This window comes from Eleginops maclovinus, chromosome 24, assembly GCF_036324505.1.
Source record: "Eleginops maclovinus isolate JMC-PN-2008 ecotype Puerto Natales chromosome 24, JC_Emac_rtc_rv5, whole genome shotgun sequence".
Taxonomy (NCBI): Eukaryota; Metazoa; Chordata; class Actinopteri; order Perciformes; family Eleginopidae; genus Eleginops; species Eleginops maclovinus.
In genome coordinates, this window is record NC_086372.1 from 8,426,388 (window position 1) to 8,450,203 (window position 23,816).

The following is a 23,816-nucleotide window of genomic DNA, read 5'->3' on the forward strand; positions in this document are numbered from 1 at the left end:
GCAAATGGAAATCAATGTTGAATTGTTATCGTGATCATGATTGTTTTTCCAGCAACAGTTGACTCTTACATCAGGTAACAACGGCAATGGAAGTAAAGACTACTTCAAATTAAATGACAAAGTTATTACTGTTGGATTATTTAAGGAACCATGAATAAATGAGGTTTTTAGGTACCGAGTAACTGCTCCAACGAAAGAAGAAAAAGATAGGTATCAGTGTCTGTAGGAAGAACTGTTAGCAGGCCTGTAGTTCCAGGGTAACTGTAGGTGTGTTTGCATACTCACAGGTCTGACACTGGTCCTCCTGATGGCCCCAGCAGCGTCCGTTACATGAGCGATGACAGCGTCTGCCTGCAGAACACACAGGGCAAACTCAAGACGCAGTTTTGACACAACCACACTTAAAGACAAGTCGCGCACAGCCCAAAAACTAAAAAAACACATCTAGCGACAGATCTTACATCTCCTACGCTCATCTGACAATAGAGCCAGAGCCATTGTGGCGACCTGTTGAAAACACAAGACAAGCTTCCATTCCCTTCCATCAGGCGTGCGCACAGCCAAAGTGGGACCTGACAGAGAATAACAGCCTTCATCTGCCAGTGGGCCATCATCAAGGCTTAATTGACTACGGGTTAATTACAGAGTAAGTGGAATAGTACGGCAGATTGTCACCCGGCCCCTTCAACCACTCCCACTGCGGGGTTGTTAATGTTAAATACTGACTGCGGCTTGGCAAAGGGCCCCAATTTGGCAACCTCCACTCCCACTCCATCTCCTGTCATTTTATTTGCCCAACTCCTCCGTTCTTTGTTGCTTTTCATCCCCCTCCTCCTCCATCAGTGTCTTCTTATTGAGAAAATAGCAATGTTTGGACATTGTGTACTTAAAAGTGTCCTTTATTTCAGATTCACCAGCTTTGCAAGACATCAACTACTTGCTAAAGTCACTTGTAAACACTACTTCTGTTTAAGAGTTGGAAAGTTAGCATTGGAACTATGTCAAAAAGCCACTTCCAGATAAGAATACATTCAAATTCTGCTGTTTTGTTGCAAAAACTAAAAGGTTATTCCCTTGCATGTGTTTTGGCCTCAGCTGTCTCCTTTGTTCACCCTGACATGTTTTGAAACACGAAGAAACTTCTTTAAGCCCACCACTTAAAAAGAGCATTAGACATAAGTGTGTCGAAAAGTTTGAGAGGGTCCGTCTTTAACAGCCAGCTCTTCTGACACAGAATGTCCGCCGGATGGCCTGTTGTGTCCAAAAGCCGTGGAGCTGAGGGTCCGCGGGGACCCCGATGAGCGGGGCACCGGGGGGAAGAGGGCAGCTTCAAACCAGCTGTCAGATTCACTGAGATTCAAAGAAGAGCCCAGCAGACAGCGGCTCCATGGGCCTCGCTGCGGAGCCCCTACCACAGCACTACAATGGAAAGGTTCACACGCTGATCTAACACTATGTGATTTTGCTTCCAAATGGCCGCGAGGCAAACGGAATGAATAAAAAAAAAGAGATAGGGCCCGACTGCTGCTGCTGGTGGGGGGAGTGTGTGTTTGTACAGCCTGTTGGCATGTGGTCTGCTTTCAGAAGAAACTATAATTCGATTTTCATCCAAAGTTACTGGTTGCACTGGTTTCCACCCACGTGCGGTACTCACAGCCAAGGTTGCTGTTGTTGGATGGCACCACCAGCAGCTCCGCCTGGGGGTTCTTGATAATGTCACGCCAATGGATGGTGTCCGCGTGGCACAGGAATTTGTTCTGGTCAACATAAACTCCCCCGTTCAGTACCTCTGCGAAGGGAAAAAGACAGAGAAATGAGCATACAGCCATGGATTTATAGCACATGTACAAGATGGCAGGAAATCAATGCTTCAAGGTTAACTCCCATCGTTCCTTTGTCTCAAAGTACCGCGCCGCATAGTGCTCCCTGGAGTGCATCTGAGCATGAAGATAAATGCTATTGACAAATGCACAGAGTAATTCAATGCCATGTCCAAAGACAATGATTTTTCATAAAGAAGTACGGTGCGGAAAACAAGTAAATGGGTTTCAAGATGTAAACAAAAGCAGCTCGGAAAATAACTTCAAACCGTACGCTGGTGTAAATTCATAATTACGCATTGAGTACACTTTTTTCTTCATGACTGTCGCTGGAAGACACTGGATACTTGTTGTGTTAATTGAAAAAGGGTAATGGTAAACTGGAGCATTCCTCTAAACCGCATTGTGTGTACGGTAATTGAAAACTGGTGTAGGGGAATCGTGCTATAGGTAGAGAGTCGATGTATGTGTGGTTGTAGGGTAGATATTACGTTGTATTGTTCCACTATAGCCTTCAAGAGCTCTTTCTTGGCTCAAAACAGGCCGATATCATCGAACAAACTCGGATCAAATTGACCTACTATGCATTCCTCTGAAATGAAGAGCCACCACACGAGAGACAAAGGCTGACTCCTCATCCGGCGTTGACTTAATAGCAGAAATATGTTTCTTTTCAAGGACCAGTGCCCTTAACAGATGCGTGTGCATGGAGTATGATAATAAACTCTAATCCCTCTCCTTGTGCTAATCCAGATTTTGGATATGGAAACAAAATGAAATGATGCTGCAATAATCCCCCCTCCTCCCCAAGCTGTGACCCGTGGCAGAATGGAAACAACAGCCCCCCCATCAGGGACACCAGCTGACTGTAACCTACTTGAGGGATTTAGATACAATCACCTTGCCTTCCCCTTCTCCTTGAATATGAGGCCGGATTCCAAGAAAGAACTTGTTGTAATAAATGAAATTGTAAATGAAAAAAAAAACTAACACCGTGGTTCAGATCAGGGCCTGGATTAGCTGAAAGTAAAGAAGGGTATTATCTCCCAGGGCAGATTATTAACCGCGTGTGAGTTATGCGGACGATTCAGTAGCGGAGACGCACACGCAGGAAGCTAATCATTACCATCCGACACCCTGATTAAGGAAGTGGGCCTTGGTGGAGACGGGGACATTTATTCAAAGCCCTCTTAGAGGTGACATGGCGCTCTGTCTGCCCGCTGAATGGCCTACAGCAGCGGCTTCATGTAATCATGTTCCCGTCACAATGGACGATTTATCAGGGGCTGTTTTACATTCATGGATGGCAGGGTGAAGACAGAGACAGGCTATGATTAAGTCACATAACATGTGGACCGCACTGTCAGCACGCTTTGATGTCATTTTGAAGTACTAATGATTTCCCCACGTATATACAGAAAGAATGACGTACGAAAGATGCGTCCACAGGTGGATTTCCATTATTTACAGATTATAAGGTAGTCACCATTAGACAACATGGTTTATGTAGCATAAAGGGCCACTTCCTTCCCACAGCAGACACGTGCACAACTAGGTTTTCCCAGCAAAACAAAAGGTCAACAGGGGTACACAAGTCTCACAAAGACAGCCATTTCAATTGAATTCAATGTAATCTGTTCAAGGTTCAGATCAGGGATAGGGTCAAATGGTTAAAGAAAATGATGCCCTACACTTTCCTTTACCTTGATGGAAAACATCAACGGGTCAAAGAAAGATGTAAAGGAAAATTATTCGGAAAGGATTCGACACGTCAAGATTCCTGTTCAAAAGATGACCTCCTAATAATGAATCTCCCACTTAATCTAAAGCGGTTCGTAGCTTCTAATGTTGCTGACGCCATTCTACCAGCTCTTACCATGGCTGCCACTTCTGGGTCGAACATTTCCTTTACTTTTTTCTGAAGTAATCATTTCTACATTTGAAGGTATGACAGTTTAAATCCATTCTGCCATTTTACAGGGAGCCATCTTTCTGTCCAGGCCGCCCAGCGCTGTCCCAAATGTTCTTTTAAGTGCTTGTGTCCAGATCCCGTCTGCTCGCTGAGAGACAAATTGCCACCCCTGCCGTCCATCCGGGGAAGGGCGCTAACTCTTCTGGCGGCATCGTGCGGTCATCCTTTAACGCGCGACAGTCCCGGGCCACCGCCCTACCCCTCCTACCCGCTTCTCTCCAGTACCCCCACCTCCATGTTTCGATCTTTCCATCAGGTCGGGAGATCTACAACCTGACCGTCCGACACTACACCCCCCACCTACGCCCAATTCCCTCACCTCGACACGGCTGTGAATTACAAGGTAGTCATAAAAGCTATTGTCCTGCATCACAAAGGGGGGAGGTGGGACATAAAGGGCACTAAGAAAGGGCATTATGAGACCAACATGAGGTGGAGGGAGACGAAGTTATTGCTGAGGCTATTAATTAGGATTAGAAAAAATGATTACAGCAATCTGTTTCTATAGAAGGATAAGACTTTAGAGGTACAGTACCGAGCGGCGAAGCAAATCGATGATAGAAGCCTTTTGAGTCGCAGCTCTGAACACAGGCTTTTAGTCAACTCTTTGTGTTTGTAAAAGCATGTTTGTTGGTGTCTTTGCCTTAGCCGCATTAGCAGTATTCTAGCTCTAATAGCGTTTGAGATAATTTGTGACTCTAAATTGCCGCAAGGGCCTTTAGAGTCACAGTCTTTGTTATTGTAATCCCTGTTGACAAAAGAGCCGAAGAACCACTTTTTGTATCCTTGCTCATTTTAATTCCTGCACTTAAAATAGAGAATATGCTTCAATGAACTCTGTAGCCTTTGAACTGGACTGATATGACACGAAAGAAAGATCCTACCCTCTCTTTTGATGGTAATTTCCGCTGAGTCTACTGCTGGGCGACACAGTTCCCAGCGAGTCCGTTTATTGCTTGCACGTGGCTTCTGAGGGCGCCGCCACCATATGCTCAGGTCATGTTTGGATCAAGACTTTCCGGTAGAGCGTTTTGCTACATCTCTCTTTGGCTGTGACTCAAAGTGTCTCGCTGGGTCGGAGGAAAAAAAGTCTCACTGGGGGAAAGTTGGAGTGTCAAGTTGAATCAGAGATTAGGTTTGATGTGGAACTGTGCAGTGAGGTGATCACCGGAGGAGAATGTGATTGGGCGATCTTAAAAAACGGAACACATCCAAGAATGAATGACTTCATTTAATATCTTTCTTCCACGTCATCTAGTCCAATCATTGCCACCACTTTGGACTCGGCCCAGCTCCTGATGTGCCCCATGGTGCATGTGACTTTGCATTGTGAAACCTTTAAAGGGATATTAAATGATGCAACAAGGCATTCAGCTATATGGTTGGCTTTAATGCTGAAACTAATTTACAGTAAGAAAATCAATTTATTCAATTTAAAACTAACCCATGACTAACAGCAAGTCGTTTCATTTCAATATCTCAATTGATTTAACACCTCAATAAACATTTAGTTTATTGTCTCGATTGTTCATTCCAAGTCTTCGTTAATACAGCATGATGTTCATTTTCGAAATGATGGACCCATTTAGAATAAAATAGACAATAAAGAAGGGGCTGAGATGATTGACAGATCGCTACCACAACGTTGTTCAGTTTGGCCTGTGTCTTTTATCTTTAACGTTTCTTTGTTTATTAAATGAATGTGACATTGTGGTAGCGAACGAGATCGCGGATACAAGGCGGCCGAAATGGGATTTCTCCGCAGGGTGGCTGGCATCTCCCTTAGGGATAAGGTGAGAAGTTCAGTCATCCGGGAGGGACTCGGAGTAGAACCGCTGCTCCTTCGCGTTGAAAGGAGCCAGTTGAGGTGGTTCGGGCGCCTAGTGAGGATGCCACCTGGGCGCCTCACTAGGGAGGTGTTCCAGGCTGGGAAGAGACCGAGGGGTAGACCTAGGACCAGGTGGAGGGATTATATCTTTTCGCTGGCCTGGGAGCGTCTTGGAATCCCCCAGTCGGAGCTGGTTGATGTGGCCAGGGAAAGAGAAGTTTGGGGCTCTCTGCTGGAGCTATTACCTCCGCGACCCTGACGGAGAAGCGGGAGAAGATGGATGGATGGATGGATGGATGGTATTGTGGTCACCTAAAGTGTGTCGTTCATCAAACAATGTTTTATATTTAGTAGTTATTCTTATGGTTTGCTATTAATCCTTTCTGTAAGACAAATGATCTTTTTGATGATGAATTTAAAGGACAAACCGTTTGTCTGAAAAGTATTATGTACTTGATAAAAAAGCATTAGGAAGTAACCTTTTCACATCCTTTGTATTCATATATTATATTATTCACTCGACAGAAACAAACAGTAGGGCAAAATAAGGATTTATCTGTTATCATTGACGTAGGAACACCAACACTCCTGTGACACTTGGAAAATTACGTGGAGACTTTGGCTGTAGTTGTTTTAAAAAAACCCAAGGTCGGCAACATGGTATAAGAGTTCATCCATTTTATTTGTATTGTGCAAAACACACATTTAGCATTGGGAACAGGCCAATCAGTGCACAGATTGTTAAGGAAGTAAAAATGATCCCTCTGCCAAGTTGCCTTTGTGAGCCAATTAAGTTAATTTTACTGTCTTTCAGCAGAGCGAACAGCCCCTAGTTTGAAGTAGTTTCCAGGCAATGATGACCCCGGCACCAATCAGTGTCCATAGCACTATAGGGAGCCCGCTGATGAGCCTCCATCAGTGCTGCTAGCCACTTGTCCCACATCTCTTTCTCGCCCTAATTATGCTGATGAATAAGGCCGTAATCGTGATCCGTCCTCGGCTGATGAGTCCATGCTTTTGCCGTTATTGTCTTGTCTTGGGGGCGGGCGTGTCACGTATCAGACAACTCAAGTGGAGTGCGTTTGGGCCATCAGCGCTGCTCTTTTTTTTATTAGGATCATCTCTCCATCCTTGTCGTCCTCCACCTCTCAGACCCACCCATCCCCTCCCCGCGCAAAATGTGCTTTCTCACTTGGGTGATGGGTCGACTTGCTGAGTACGGGGAACAGAGAAATCCAGATGATCACTCTTTCTCTCCGGAAGCCTCTTTTTCTTCAACCACACACACATACAAGCACAGGAGAGCCCTTGGATGCAAAGATAAATTGCACATTCGGTCATCTAGAATTCTTAGGTGAAAATGCGAAGACACACAGAATCCCTATGATGAATACCTCCTGTCCAGCAGCATCTTGAAGCCTTGCTGCATGAGGTCGACAAAGCCTCGCATTTGTAGGCAGAGCTTCAGCGTTAAGCCTGGGCTTTACCTCCTAAATGCCAATTAATGACTCAGTGTCTGGAGAGAAATTAAGCCCGAATGGAAGCACCGTTATGTTTGAACATTTTGTATTTACTTATTCATTCACTCAACCGCCAAGACCTCTAAAAGACTAAATAGGATGCACATCATTTAAATCAAAAACAAGCATCATAGGGCCCTATGATGGCCACACGTTTCTAGATCGCGGTGTGATATTCACTTCCACTGGAGTGAGACTCTGCCATAAGCTGACGGACATATTTATCCACCCCAAAAACTGAATATTCTCCCAATCCAAACAGAGTACTTGTGTCGCATGAATCCAGGTTTCACAACGTTAACCACATGTTGAAAAAGCCCTGACAGTAACGTTTGAAATGCTGACCATCTAAATACGGGCAGGAACAAACAACCTAAGTGTGTTGAAGGACCTGCAGGGTAAGTCACATGTAAACAGTCCTGCAGTCTTCACAAAACACACATCAATTCAGGGATATGTATATAAGCAGAACTCGCTGATCATATATGAGTATGTTGTAGGTGTCTAAACTTCAGTTTGTAATGCTGTCTTTCATTTATATGTGTTTTAGTGTATTTCGCTAACGATGCTCATTACTTTTTAAACAAATAAAGAACCCCATAAGGCATGTTTTGTGATATCGGCCTATAAAACACTTCGACCTGACAAATATTTCACAATGAAACCTAGAATAAAACACACTTTATGAGTGGAAGTGGGTTTTTGATAAAAAGGGCCCCTCAGAGGAACAGAACAGCATTTCTATGGTCTGACTACTTTACAAAAAATGCTGTGAAAATGTAAAATGAATTGAGTTCACCGTATGAGCCAAGTCATTTCACCCCCCACAAATATTTGTTTTTTTACACGGCCTTTAATGGGGGCTCTGGAAGGACGGGGCATTATTTGAAGAGCTTTTATTTGAGTATTTACGGGATGTGTGTAAACTCTTCGCAGTCATTTCCATGCATCAGTTCCTGGTGCTCTGCGTAGCCTGTGACACAGCGCAGACAGCTGGCATGACAGAAGGTGGCGAACTGGGGAATGAAACAAATTGCCTTCATTTTCTTAGAGTGCAACCTCTTCAGGGAACACCGATGAACGCTACACAACCGCAACAAATCTGCGACTCCGGGAAAAAGAATGACTCGCCTGAGAGCAAATGAAGTAAAGTTAGAGATATTGTGTTCCAGTTCTTTCTGCTGTCCTTTGCAACATTTTCAATTTCCCCCCAGATAATAATGTGTCCAGGCAAAAAACATCTGTAGAAATTACAGACTAAATGAGACAGAGTGAGCGGACAAAAATGGTGGACGTAAACAAAAAGAAGACTCAAAATATAATAGCACAACCTTGCCTCAACCGGCACTTTGAACTGCACAAACACATGGTTGGTAACAAGAGAACGCTGCAAACGGGATCAGTCAAACTGGGGGAACAATAAAGCTTTCGGTTCCTCATACTCCTGTCAAAGTCTCTCTCATCTTTTGGCTGAAATGCCCACATTACACCGGGAAAACAGCAGCAAGAGAACAAAGAAAAGAAGTGCCATTTCTGGGATTTCTTAACAAAGAGAAAAAACACTTGTGTTCCAATGGGATGTTTAATTGGTGCTATGGATGCGTCAGAACTTGGTTGTGCATCACAACAAAATCAGCCTCGTAATTAAAATAGAGTTGTGGATTTCTGTCCAATTTACAGTAAGACGAAGGGAGCCCACGGTTTGCAGTAAACACATGACTCGACTGGAAAACAAGCAGTGGGCCCCTCAGGAAACCCTCTGTGTGTAATTGTGAAGCACTCCACTGTACAGTGCCTCGGAGCATGTTTACTCTGAAGAGGAAAAAAGAAAAACAAAGGGTGTTGAGAAAGTAGCTGCTTAAGTGAAAACGACTTCTCAAATCCCATGAATAACTGTTACATTTCCTGCCTGCAAACAAGCCGCAGGTTAGATAAATGGCTGCTGATCCCAAAGATAATACAGACGGAAAAACGGTGGCTAGTTTGCCTCTGGGCACGAGAAGAAGCATCAGCAAAAGGGAGGTATGGCCGCACGAGTGACCACAAATGAAATGAACTTTTCAGATGTGACCAGCCAGGGGAAAACATCCTGCTTCTGCAGTTTTATAAAGAGCTGTATTATTCACAGACCTAAAAAGCTGTCAAATGGCTGTGCTGGGTTTTAAAAAATGATACAATCCTCACAAGCGATCCTCAGTGGCTCGGGGCCTCTGACTTAGAGAGAACTTATCTGATCTTCACGGCAAAGCGGAGGTGGGTCTCCAGAGTCCCGTTTCCCCACTTCTCCATTATTAGCTCTGCCAGCCAAAGAGATATTGTGCTCGGTGACAAATGGGAGAGGAGCGCTAGGGCGCAGACAGTGCGGGGGAGGTCCCCTCCATCTTCCCCACCGCCGCTCCTCCGTCCTTCCCACGATCTGGAGCGCTGTCGCCGTGTCCTCCCCGATAACCATAATTGTGTTTTAAAGCCCCTGATTAAATTTCGCAGTCTCGAATGATATTGTTTTGCGATGAATCCTTATGAAAAATGCGCCGCGTTAGGAGATTATGGAAGCTGTGGAGGTGCAGAAGGAGGCAGCTAAAAGGTGGAGGCGGAGATGACGTTAATTTTCGATATTTTTTGTATGCTTCTAAAGCTTCGATGGATGCTAAATGAATCCCTGCCATCATTCTTCTGCTTCCCCTCCACCCACTCCTGCTCCACCCATCTGTCACACTCCCTCTCTGTCTTAACAAACACACACAGACATAAACACTTTCCATCTTTTATACACAGAGTGAAAAAAGCTATCATGCTTAGGAAAACGCTCATGACATTTGGCTCTGAGAAAGTATCAAAAGTATTCAACTGTCAATCTAAAGTTTTAACTCATAATTCCCCCGTCATAATGTCGGCCACAGTACCTCTGGGGAGGCCGATTTTATATATATATATATTTTTTAGAGGTGACACAAAATGCAATCACGGCGAATGAGAAGCTAGCAAATTCAATAATGGAGGCAAATGAAAATGGAACTGGAGTCTCTGCACTTAAGGCGGGATGGGCTCACGGCCCTAATAAGCCCTCTTCTGTCACCGCTTCCCTGCATCTAAATTAACCAGAGGCCCTCCAATCAGCGCGGGCAAACAAAAGAGCCAGCCAAAGAGATGAGAGCGCCGCGGAATACTAATCACGGTAACGAACGCCAGTGGACGTCAACGACCAACGCTGGTGTGTGTGTGTGTGGCACCGTGGGATTGTGAGACGAATTGGCAACTGGGCACAGAGCAGCAAAAGGCCCCATCACCTCGCAAACATAAAACAAGACACATGTAGTTGTTTAGCTTCTTTTTGGTTGTGGTTTTGTGTCTTTTTGTATGTATTTTAAGTCTATGTGTGGTTGTTTTGCTCCCTTTCGTAGTGGTTATTTGTAATAATTTTGGAGCTCAGTTGCTCTCTCATTGTAGTCGTTTTGTGTTTCTCTGAACTCTTTCTGTTCCCTATGTAGTCATGCTGTGTCTCTTTGTGGTTGCTGTGCCACTTTTTAGAGTTGTTTTGATTATTTTAAAGTCTCGTAGCAGCTGTTTTTGCATCTCTTGGTTGTTTTTTTGGTCAATGTGTAGTCTTTTCCTCGTTGGTATGTGTCTCTGAAGGCTAATTGGACACTTTGGGCCCCTGGTCTTGTGGCTGGTAAGTCTGTGCAGTAATCCATCCATGTGTGTATGAGTTGATTAGGGGATTAATGGAGAAGCTATTTTAAACAATCAACATTTAGTTTGCAAGCACTTTGTTTTGGTTTACAATGTGGACAGCTTCATAAATCTATTGAAACGACAAGCTACAAAATCTGGAGAAAAAGTACTCCTACAAACTCATGTGTTTCATACCGAGCTCTTAATAGGTCTCAGTGACACAGAGGTCAAGCAACTCACTCATCAGATAAATTGCCAGGTAAAGTCTCAAAGTGCAAACTTCTCCAGAAATGCTGTCCGGTGTTATTTTTCCATGACAGCAGTGATAGGTTGTTTTCCAGCGGACTTGCCCTGACAGTCTACTCTGTTATTGTGCTGGAAAGAGTGTTTTGGTAAAATTGCCTGAGCTAAGAACATGGAACTTAAAATGTGAGAGCACTATGAATGGATCATAGGGGAGCCATCAAGACTGTAAAATTGCTGAGGGAGCCGAGCACATAACTTGAGATGAGAGGCTATTATTAAATGTGCACTCTTGAATCAGAGAACACAGAAAAAGGTTCCTTCGGAGCCTTAATGTGGGGGCAAAGGCACACTCACACAAACGTCGTCTGACATGTATTTTGTAATTCAAATCAGAGTCATTACACATTTTTCATGGAGCAAAATGCTTAAGAAGTGTCGGAAACAGAGCTAACCCTCTACATTAAAATTGACACCTACAATGGGCTAAATGGGCAATTTGTCATTTTCTGGCACAGAGCTGCAGCACTCATCCCTCCACTTATAATTTGGGACACACCGAAGTTAACACACACACACACACCAGCAAATCAACTATGACCAGTAAATTGCCTCCATCTGGTTCTACTGTATATTTAGTTTGAGGTTTTGCGATCCAATCCTCCCTTTGCCACAACTCTACCTTGTGAGTTTTTCCACAGATGCATCGGACAGAATCAGTGACAATGATTAGCTCTGCTTCACACTCTAATGCACTCGCAGTTTTCAAGTGGATGTTACGCAACAGGCCTCAAGAGGGGCTTGGACTGAAGCGGGGCACTTAAAAAAAGAATGCACCTACAAAAGCGTCATTAATACTCGCCAAAGTCAAGCAGCTCGCTCGCAGGCGCATGGGGGGCAGAAGAAGACAAAAATTGCACACACACTCATTTCTCCAGAGGCCAGCTAAGCATACAAATATGTTGCAATGTCAGGAGGATAGCATGTGCCTCCTGGCAAGACAAACATCAGACGCTTTGAATATAAATGCAGTCAAATGAAAACCTCACCTCATCGCTAATGGTCTTTTTTTTTGTGCTTGATCCCAGCATTTTTGGGGTTGTGAAATGGGTTCTAATTCCCTAATGTCCTAACGCACATCACATGCTGGTTTCTTTTGCACTCTCCGGAACCAAAATGGCACTTGTTGCTTGTGTCATTTAAGAAAGGAGAACACAGTAATTATAATGTCCCAAAAAATGAATTCAGCGCTAATGAGAAAGTTTGATGAAGTCACGGATATTTGGCTTAATTAGGTTGGATTTCCAAGGGCTGCTAAGTAGAAACGCTGAGTCACACAGTCTCACCAGCACCCACGTTGTCTTTAATACATTGAGCTAGATGAGGCAGGTTGTTTCTGAAGGACAGTTCTTGTTGGGCGTCTGAGTAAGTCTCAGCGTAATTGTTTAATTAAATCAGTTACGTGCAATGCGTTACATTTTTGGTGACTTTTATCCACGGTATTTTATGCTTCTTCGATGTGTTTCATAATCGTCATTCAAGTCCTTCAAAATGGATATTTTTTTCAGAAACCTTTTAGAAATACTGGAGTCCTTGTGGTGCAAGGCCGTTCAGAACTGTTGTCCTGAAATTAACCTTTCAGGCAGAACTGCTTCCTACAACTTCCACTCCCTGACCTCGTGGCCCTCATCATGAACGTTGTATTTGGCTTGGAGCAGAACATAATGAAATCTTAGCTTTCAGTTAAACAGTTTGAGTGGCCCACTTTGCCGCAACAGAAATCCATGCTGGGGAGGGGTTGTCCTTATTATCGTGACTCAGTCTCCAATCTCTCCCACCACCCGCTGTATTGACTGAACTTATCTTGGCAGATCCTGTTAGCTGTTGACATTATTAGTCACTCACTTTCTAGCTACCCCATAGCAAACTCCCTAAAGACTGATTGGACATTTCACACTGGATCGGGAGGCTGGGCGAGTCACGAGGACGCCTTTCATCCACTGTGTTACACAGTATTAGAGAGAAACAGACATTATTGTTCACTGGGGGTCTTGTCAAGCGTGCAGGTAGCTCAGTTAGCCGGGGTCAGCTTGCGTCAGCGGGTGGAAGCGAACCCTAGCATCAGAGAACGGCGCACTGCCCTGGGGGACTATTACCATTCCATTAGAGATCATTTTGCCCTCCTTCCAGACATGCCACAGCCGCTAATGGAGACAAACTCGAAGCCCCCAGGGTCTTCTCGTCAAAGGTTTGAACAAAAAACACCAACGGCAGAACAGAACTGACAGCACAACACCGAGCACGGGCTCGGCATTACAATGACTTCTGGGTGAAAGGAAAAAAAAAAAGGGAAATAAAGAGATGAGAAAATAAGCCGTGGAGTCAGACATGGCATTTGCATGTCAATGAATGTCACCTTTTCATAACTGGATGTGCCTCGTCTGTTCTTGAGATGACAACAACAGGAAGTACTTAAAAATATGTTTTCCAACCTAGCTTAGCATGAAAGCTAATATCTAAAGAATGTCTCCACAGATCAATGGGTTGCACTGCATTACATAACACGTTTTTGTTTCAAAAAGGAATGCTGGTGCTTTGGTGTTTCAACACAAAAAGGGTAAGGGTTGGAGGGGTGCTAAAGATGAAAGCTAAGAAAGCTAAACTTTATTTCACAAGTAGACTGAAGGGCCCGCTCGCTCCGCTCATCCATGACTGCAGCATTTTCTGGTGTGGAAAAGCAGTGTTTGAAGCTGGGAGATATGTTTTAATCATTTGGAGCCTTAATGATGACACTGGATTCATTATTAATGGGCCCCATCCCTCCACTCTACTTCTTCCCGATAACAGTCCGGAGTGAGAGTGGGTATTAGCATTAGCCGCTTTTGCTCTATTTGATCTTTCTGTAACTACACCACTTTTTGCAGATCACACCAGCAGCTTTATGTTAAATAAAGAGGCCTTGGAAGTAGTTTTTCACCATTCAAACTCCACACACAATTACTTTTTCCCCACGTTCCCTCAGCGGGACATATATATACATATATATATATATATATATATATATATATATGTATATATATATATATATATATATATATATATATATGTATTGCCTTCTAAGTGTCGACTTGAGTTGAATTAGAGGTTGGAAAAGAAAATGGAGGCACACAAGGATGCATGAAAAGGCAACATCAGTCAGCTGTCTTCATACGAGTTGCAGTGCTGTTTGATTCTTCTTCTAGGTGGGTTTTCAAATAAGCGGAGGGTATAATATCTTTGATGTGCTGGATTTTTATACTCTCCACTGAGGGGATTTACTGTACAGATCAAATGCGGGCTTTATGACACTTCTGAAATATAAAAAACAACTGAAAAGTGGCTGAAAAAGAACCTCAAACTTAGGGAATAAAAAAAGAATGTAATATTAACTTAAGGAAATTGGTGCAACTAAATAAATCCCTAATGCATTTATGTCTGTTGAAGTTTCACGCGTGTTGTAGTCCATGCTTTTTAGATTTTCTTCCATCAAATCTCCTTAATTATGACGAAAAATCTCCAATTGTTCTGCTGTTTCAGCTGAGCACAGCGACTTCGAGCAGTAAATCAATAGCTATGCTCTAAAAATGACGATGCACATGTGGTTAATTAAAACCAGATCTATTAATCAATTCATCTCAGCAGCAACCACTGTCGGTAATTTGGCTCCATTGCATTCATAACACTCACCAAAATGTTGCAATTAGCGACACAGCGGCAGTAAATTATTTGCTTTAAATTGAGGCGGGCTTGGGATGCTGCCAGGTTGTGATATAATGGCCTTACACTACGGTCCAAGTGAGAATTAAGGCGAGTAAAACAGGTGAAAATGGAAGAAAAAGGGGGGGTTGGCAGAGCTGCTGCTTTGCTATCCGCACACAAGCATAGGGGGGCATTGCCGCCAGATGGGAAGTTGGAGTCGGCGCTCTCTTTGGGGCCCGCTGAGCCATTTGGCCCCATTCCAAATGGGCAATTTCACATGATAGAACAAAAAAACTCACAAACAAAAGTCAAGCAAAGAAAGAGGGGGGGGGGGAGAACAACTCATACTGTAGATGTCGCTTCATCTGCTCTGAAAGGATTATGCGGGGTAATATCACCACGGCAGCGCAGCATGGGGTAATTAGCACTGCAGAGTTCATGTGTCGTATGTGTGTGTTAAAGCGAGGTTATTAAGGCTTACAAAAAGCTGCAGGACCACCATGAGGGGGGAGCCGAACAAGTCAATAGCAGGGGAGTTTCGTTAGCATAGATTACTTTTTATCCGTGATACCATTCTATACTGCACAGCTGTGTGCATACTGACTCCACAGCCTATTGAATTCCATGTTTTGCTGTGGACTCCCGCTGTGTAGAATATTCACTGAGGGATAAAGCAGCAGTGAAACTGTTGTTTAATGTATTGTGTGCAGCGAGGAAGGCGGAATATATTTGCGCACGTACAAGCCCTTTAGATAGGGTGGACTCGGTGGTAGGAAATGCAAATAAGAGCATTTCATCATACGCTGAATCGAAGAAAAATGTGCTTCCTTAAAATCATTGAGAATAATCTGCCGGTTTGATTGCGAGCTAATTTAAAAGAGAGAATTCACTTTTTTTCAGTTTGTGTCCCAGGCAGAGGAGAGGAGGGATTCAAGAGGAACAGCACTGATTCGTATGCATGGCCGGATCTGGCTTAATTGCAGCGCAGGGGTTCAAATGGATCAGATGGTATGGATGGAAAGGTGAAGCACCCATTCTTAAGATGTGCTGGAGCAGAGGATGTGAGGTTCAGACAGGCAGGGGAGCTTGTGGAGAGTCACAGTGGTGAATCAGAGGTCAATTCAGCCAAAGAGGTGCATCACTGCCTCATAAAGTTCCAGGAAAAGAAAAGGCATTTCGGAAATTTAGATTTTGTTTTTCGGAAATAAATTATTCAAGGAAACCTTACTGCACCCAGATAGAATCATTGGAAGATTACATCACTGTGCTTTTGCAGTTGCATAAAGTAAAAAGCATCATGATATGTCTGCTAAATGTTGCTGTCTGTTGGCTGGACTCGGTTATTTTATTTGCAAAGCAGAAAACAGTACAACAACTGCTTTCCTCTGACTGCGTCACACCTGGAGGCTTATGAAGGCCACTGATGATGCACCATTTTCACCCCAGAGACGACTCAAACATCTTGCAGTATTGATGAAAACGTTCAAGCTGTTTATCATGAAATCAAAGGAAGGAGAAAGAGCTAAAGACATATAACTCGTCTGCTGTATTCTTTATAAGGACACAGAGTTCTGAAGCATTGAGTTTGCTTTGTTTTGATTTCACCATCTAAGTTGACATAAGAGGGTTGAGCTAAGTACAACCAAAAGGGGAAAAATACATTGTAAAGCTACCAAATATTACTGGTAACCTTTTAAACAACAGAATGCACAACACGTTCTACGATGTAAACCTGTGAAACACTCACACCAGACAATGTTCTGGTGGCTACCAGTCGAGGTTGACACGCAGTATATCCTTTTTAACGGTCTATTAAATGCGTAATGGCAACGTAATTCACAAAATAAACATTGTACTGTATTGAAGAAGCTTAAAACTAGCAATTGAGACCATAAAGTCATTATTTACTTGGGCTAGGAATCAATTTCTCATAGACTTCTATGCAATCAGACTTATTTTACTTGCAAGTAATGGAATCTTAGTGGAGAGGAATTGTAAGAGTTGCTATTCGTCTTGTCTTTTCTCATAGACTTCTATACAATTTCTCTTGCATTGGTTTCACTTTTCAGACTCAGAGGTTGCACCTGTGGGCCGGTATACTCAGCTCATGATCTTTCAGCTATGCAGTTTGAAGAATGACAAAGGAAATCGGTGTAGAAGGGGAAAAACTGAAAGCTAGATGGGCAAAAGCATGAGTCAGAGAGGGATAAAGGTCCACTTAGGCCTCCGTTTGTCATAGGGGTGGTCAAAAGAGAAAGCGTCCTACTGCTTTTCCAGCTTAGGGCGCAGCATGCCCTTAAAACTCTCAGGAGTCCTTTATCACCGTGTTCAGACTCCATAAAATGCTGCTTATTACACTAAATCTGTCATGTGCTTTAATATGGATCACAGTTTGATCCCCTACCATCAATCTGGAAAACACTCCGGCAAAGTCAATGGCATAAGAGGCCAGGATGAATCTCTGCTGTCCAACTTTCTCAACACTGATGGTTTTAAGTCATCAAGGTGTCCGTGCCCGGGATTTTATCATGCGTGTCGCCGTGTTTATGCTACTTTGCCCTGAACAAGTTACAAAGGGTGGTCAAGGACTGCAAGACACATGACTTGTGTTGTACACCAAGATTAATCTGGTTCCTCTGTGAAATATTTGACACGGAATTGCCCCGCAGGAGGAATGCAGGATGGATGTAGGATAAATCGCAATGCCCATAGGAGAGCTGTGTAAAGTCGGCTGATCGATGCCAGAGAAGAAGCCTCAGGCAAAACAGAACAAAGGGGGGGTGCAGCAGTGCTGGGCACATGACCAGTGCATGATGGGAGCCCTTTCCTGGTCTCATACACTGGCACTCCTGTCTGCCAAATCAAAACTAATCATGAAGGTGCTACATGTTGTACTTTGCACATTTTTAAACAATCATAAGCTAACAAATGACTTCCGGCACCTTGGTAAGAGCTAATTGTCAGGAGGATTGGCATACTATCGCACGTTTGTTCTTTGGCTGTACTTTAGAGGACATACGTGTTGGATGTGATTTATTTTCCCATTGGCCATTGGGAGATGCTTGAAAAGATTTAGCTCAATTCCTGCTGGAAGAACAGTGCTATTTTCCCGCTTTTTCTGCCATAATGACAGCAAATCCAGCAATTTTTTCACCAAAATCCGACAGAATAAAATGGAGTATGGACATGAAAAGGCCTCCCACTCGTGCTTCATGGTCTTGTCTACAAGTAGTCAACAAACAAGACAAGTTTTTCAAAGGGAAGAGTGGAGGGATATGACTCCTGCGAGTCCAATACCTTTCTCTTCACTCACTGAATGATCAAACAGTGTGTACAGATCAGCCTTGGAGACCATCATCTTTCCTTAGAACTCTAAGAAAGACCCTGACCTCTATCTCACATCACAGCTTCTCTCTGTTTACCATCGTTCCTATCACTATATAGACAGAACTGCATCAAATAGATAACTAAAAAAAAGCTGGTAAAGGGAAAGAGTGACCCTGAGTGAGCTGTTTGTGCTCAGATCGTATGTTACACTTATCCCTCAGCCTGAGTTTTTCCAAAGACGGCTTGAGTTTCTCCCCAGAAACGATGGCAATTCTGCGGCCAAGATTGGAACGACAAAGGCAACACCCGTAGTGAACTTTTTAGCAGCTCAAAATGTGAGAATTACATGTATAATTTATCCAGCTAGTGAGGAAATTGGCCATTAGGAGATAGCAGTGAGAGGGGATATGATTTACAGTTCAGCAGGTGCTGTAAAAAACAATTTGAAAGGCTGAAACAGAAGACAGTGTTTGAGTCACTGGGTAACACCAAAATGGCAAAGATTACCTGATGCTGATGTCACTACTCAAAGGTCTGTTATCAAAACAAATGCTACCCTTTACAAATGTAACCCACTTTAGCTTTTCCCCTCTCAGGTGAAATACATCACAACCACTTCCATGAAACATACTCCATGAAACAAACCTATTCTGAGCAGCACGTCAACAAAAATGTAATTAATGGGACTTTTGATAGACATTTGATCCCCCCCCCTATAGTGGCAAATAAGTTTAATATGCCAGGGTTGCAGATACGAGATTCAAAAGTTGGGTTCCAATTTTGAGAATTAATTAGAAAAGCTTTACGTGTGGGTGTAAAAACCAAGCTTTTTCAGAGCAGGAATGGCAATGATTTCAGCTTGGTGCTAAAAAATGGATCCCTAATTCACAGAATGATGCTATTTTTCATCTACTAAAGGGAGTCTTTAAGCATAATTCATCAAAATGGCTACATATATGTGATTTAGGGGCATTCTTACCTGTGAGGTTGCGCAGGCCCAGCTGTCTCAGGCCGTAGTATCCCTCCCGCCTGTAGTTGAGGAAGATGGCCAACGAGTAGCGACCCTCGTACAGCTTGGTGCCTCGGATGATCCGCAGGTTCTCCAGTGGCAGGTAGTCGAACTGGTTGAGAGCCACCAACACGTAGCCGGTCACTTCTCTGATTGACTGCACAGAAGAAAAAGAAAAGGATATTTAATTTGTTAATAAGAGATACAGGGTCCCATGATTGAAGCACTCTCTCCAGCAGTGGCTCAGTCAGTAGGGGCTTGGACTGGGAATCGTAGGGTCGCCGGTTCAAGTCCCCGAACAGACTTGAAATATGGAAAGTGGACTGCTACTTGGAGAGGTCCCAGTTCACCTCCTGGCCCTGCTTGAGCAAGGCACCGGACACCTTCAATCCCCCCTCCCCATTGCTCCCCGGGCGCTGCACGATAGCTGCCCACTGCTCCTAGTACTAGGATGGGTTAAATGCAGAGGACCAATTTCACTGTGTGTGCTCTGCTGTGTGCATGTATGTTTCATCCTCCCATTCTATCTATCTTATGTGAAAGTGTAACGGTACAAAAAGCAGTCCAGTATCTCAAGAATTCCATCATTTTGAAACACTTTTTTATGGTTTGACCTTCAACGCCAGCTTTTTTTTAATCAAAGGCAACCATTGTTTTAGTTGCTAAACCCTATCAAGAACTGAATTGCTATATCCCCCCAAATTAACCAATGTTCTATGGTTGCCAAAATCCATAATTCTGTCCTTTTCTTGATCGTACAACTTCAGTCAGTGATCTGAAGAGTTACCGGCGAGGGTTTGAAGTGTTTGCTTCCAACTCCAACTTTTTTTTGTTGCCATGTCGACCTCATGAAACACACCGGTAATGCATTCCCCTCATTTTCTGTGCACGGAGCATATCATTTGCATTTTTTAAATGTCAAGCTCATGAAAGATTTGGACAAACGGTCCAAAAGGATTAAAATGTCAGCTCAATTGCAGACTGATTACACTTCTCTGATTACAGACTCACAGCTGTTCTTTAAGGGCATGATACCGGTAAATATGACATTTGTAGAGCCAGTAATACATCACACCTTTAAGGACAGTATTTTCAAATCAAAAAAGGGTATATTTGTAACTGTATTTGCTTTTATACCCCTTCGAGACCCTAGAAGTCAAAAATAAATATAATAAGCTCAAGCTGAAAGGCCTTGGAGTCAGAAATAGAGAGCCCCACTGTGTCTTGCTGGAAAACATGGCAGACCTCAACTACCTGCCTCACCGTGCATCAGTTGACCTTCTCAAAAGTCACTAAAATCACTGATTACCTCTGTGTTACGCACTTGGTGAGGCAATTTAATTCAACTGAAAATTCAGGATGAAGGACGGATCGGGGCGAGCGCTTTGAATTTTTTAATATTTTCATGAGAGTAGTGTTTGTCCTCCTCCTGGGGTCATCTCTGAAGAAATTACAAAAACAAAAAAAGCACTTAAAAGGTCAACTATCCGCAGCAGTGTGTTCAAATCCACAGAAAATAGCAAAAACAGAAGAAAGCGGGATCATTGTTGCTTAGTGTGTGTGTGTGCATGCATGTGTGTGTCTTCTAAAGCACAACTTATTCCCTTGTTGCAACAACTCCATCTCTGTGGCCATGCAATATTCATCTGAGTCGCTCCAACAGCAGCCGCAGCTTACTTATACACACACAGAAACTGGAGAACACACATACAGCAGCTGTTAAATGCCACACTAACACATTTTACCAACCACCACTGACAAGCTTAATTAGAACTCTACATATAAAAGTGTGTGAGCAAGGGGGGGGGGGGGGACAGATCTGTTTTCAAGGTTTCAAATGGCTTCTACAATGGAGGCGCATTTACAGCAGTCGGCAGACACAGATTTGTTTTATTTCTGTGGCTTTTTATAGCTTTTTCTTTCAAAATAGGCTCCTTTTTCTTCATATTTACGTAGTATACAGAGTTGTAACAGTGTCTAGTTTTAATGTGGGGGCCAGACGCAACACCAAGAAAGTGTGAAACCTGTAGATAATCATATAATACCCTCTGTAGTTTACGGAATCTTTCTTCCAGGTATCAAACAGTATGGCTCACTAATGCCCAATATAATCCCTCACTGACTTTTCCACGAGCGGAAAATAACTGAAATGGCGTTGAAAGAAGTGGAACACATTTTAAATCACAGTATTGTTTAACACCGAGATATATGTCGAGTCTAACAATATTTCAGGTTTGCCCAATGGTGCTTATTTGGATTTAAAAAACCAAACAGATATTAAGCCTTTACCACATTTTGTACCTCCTGCCATTTGGGTATTGCACTAATTCATATTGCAACATGCATACAGTCTCGGTGAATTAGGCAGCCCTGCTCACCAATAATGTATTCAAATGTGTAGATCCAGCAACAGGGGATGAAGAACAAGGGTTCTGAAGCTCCAGAGACATCCTAATGGCTAAAGACAGGCCAGATGATTAGTTAGGAGGGAGGGAGGGAATGAGTAATGCATGGTTTGATTGGCTGCTGACCCCTGGGGGACGTGTATAGAGACTGGCGGTCGGGACGCAGCGTGAGGAGGGTCTGCGTTTCAGGATAATAGCAGGTAAGCGAGATCGCTTCTATATCGAGCGCCCGGCAAACACGCGCACCTGCCAACTTGGCTTTATTGTGGCGCAAACACAATAGGAAGAAAAGAGACAGTGGAGGTGCTTATTAGCAAGATTACAACGTGTCAATCACCTGAAGAGGGAGAGAACAACATAATAAAAGAGCAGTAGAATCCATTTCAGCGGAGGCTTTGATTAGCATACTTATTGCATGAAAAGGATTTCTATTGTGGGGTACTCCAGTGCCTGTCAAAAACCCCTCAGTGAAATCCTCCTCTGTTGAATGTTAGAGAGCAAGTTGTGCAACTTTATGCAACTCCGTGAAACTCTAAAAATAAAGCAAGCGGAGAAGGCTATATTCAGCAGGGCTTTTTTATCCAGCCTGTGGTTGGAAGTCATGCCGTTTTGACCCAACTGTGACCCTCTTGTTTACTGCTTGGGGCTGGGGTGCCTTGTGAGCTTGCCCTGCTATCAATAGCTGCGCTGTAACCCCTCGAGGCGCCTGCCAGGGGCGCTATGACGATTGCAAAAACGGGTGGGGGAGGCTTCTCAGCAACCCGACCCAGCTGTAGGCATGCACTGGGCTGCTGGCAGGCTCCATAGAGCTTCCACTGTGCCCCAATCTCCCTGCCAGCCTCCGGGACCTGCTGGCGAAAGCAAAGAAAAACTGTTTCCCTGTTGCTTAGCAACCGCAGGAAAGCCTTCCAGCGGGAGCAAGGGCGAGAGCAGGCAGAAGAAATACCAAAAAAAAAGCCTTAGAAAGGTTTTCTTTGGTTGTTATTCACCTAATTAAATAAAAGGATTACTCTGCTCTTTCTCAGTGTTTTTAATTTCCTTCACCTGCCCTGAATAGTCTAGTTTTTCATAGATCAATATTTATCTGCACTGCTCTGTACTGGGGGAGACACGGAGGAGGGAGGTCCGGAGGGAAGTAAACACAAGCACCTGCATTTCCCCTCCCGACGCTTCCACCGCGCTCAGTTTCAGAATCACAAACACAGAAGCTGAAGGATGTATATCGGAGGGGCTGCCCACCGCTGCCTGGTGGTAGATGTGCTCTGACTTAACAAGCTGGACCGTGTTCTCTCCCTTGTATTTCCTCAAAAAACACACACTTAACAAGGCGAGTGGGAGGGCTAATTTGTAGCAACAAGGTGCATGAACCCTCCATTCCTCACCTCATTCCCTTCACCCTCATCTAAAATGACCCTTAGCCTGTGACATTAAAGTGGCTCATAAAAGGAAAAACGCATCAATATCTTTACACAGTCTGGCACCAGTCCAGGCCATTATTTTACATACCATTCAGAGTGAGTCTTTTGATTCCAGCTTGACTCTGATGGATTTGAGTGTTGACTCTGTTGTGTGAGCCACGAAGGCTTTGTGTAGGAATTTTCACTCGCACATTTACAAACACCAGGCCTCAGATATTCCGATAACCCCCCGCCTACGCAGAACGAAAAACACTGCCACGAGGCACAGACAAGACTTAGTCAACGCAGGTCAACTACCCGTGATGCATTGCAAGTTCAACGTTTCTTCCAGCGCTTTTCGCCATCAATCGCAGGCAATTAGCGGCCTAGCGTGGAGTGTTCAGTCAAACCGAATCCTCTGCGGTCCCGGCAGGCTCGTTTTCTTTCTTCTTCCGTTTTACCTCTGGGCAAAATGTGAATTTCACATGTTGGTAAATTGCTCTTTGCATCCCTGGGATGCATTGCATCGAGGCCAAGGCAGGGGAGCCAGGAGTGTTTTATCTACTCCGAACAACATAATCATGATGAAAGGCGGCTGTGCTGTCTTGGAAACACAAACTGCGGGATGGGAGCCTGAGCTCAGGCACCTGTAACCTTTCCAAATATGTTGAAACGCTTCCTCGCAGTATTGGGAAATGATATCTGTATTCAGGCCAGTATTTTACCAAGAATTGTCTTTGCAAATGTTTATCAGTTAATGAATCGAGACCTGGCGCATACATTAGACTGCTGTGTAGCGTCATACTTCAGCCACGGTTGGTGAAATGAGGTATTAGAGGTGAATACTAAGCTGGATTAAAGATGGAAAACAAAGTGACTAATGGC

At 43.8% G+C, this 23,816-nt stretch overlaps 1 protein-coding gene across 1 annotated transcript in view; it reads right to left on the reverse strand.

Moving 5' to 3' along the window:
- Positions 1–23,816, reverse strand: part of si:ch73-383l1.1 (receptor tyrosine-protein kinase erbB-4) — a 213,149-nt gene that overhangs the window by 68,435 nt on the left and 120,898 nt on the right. The window contains exons 3-5 of the mRNA XM_063878068.1: positions 19,100–19,286; positions 1,655–1,789; positions 286–351 (exon numbers count right to left, since the gene is read on the reverse strand). Coding sequence (XP_063734138.1) covers positions 286–351; positions 1,655–1,789; positions 19,100–19,286 — 388 coding nt within the window. The remainder of the gene's footprint in view (positions 1–285; positions 352–1,654; positions 1,790–19,099; positions 19,287–23,816) is intronic.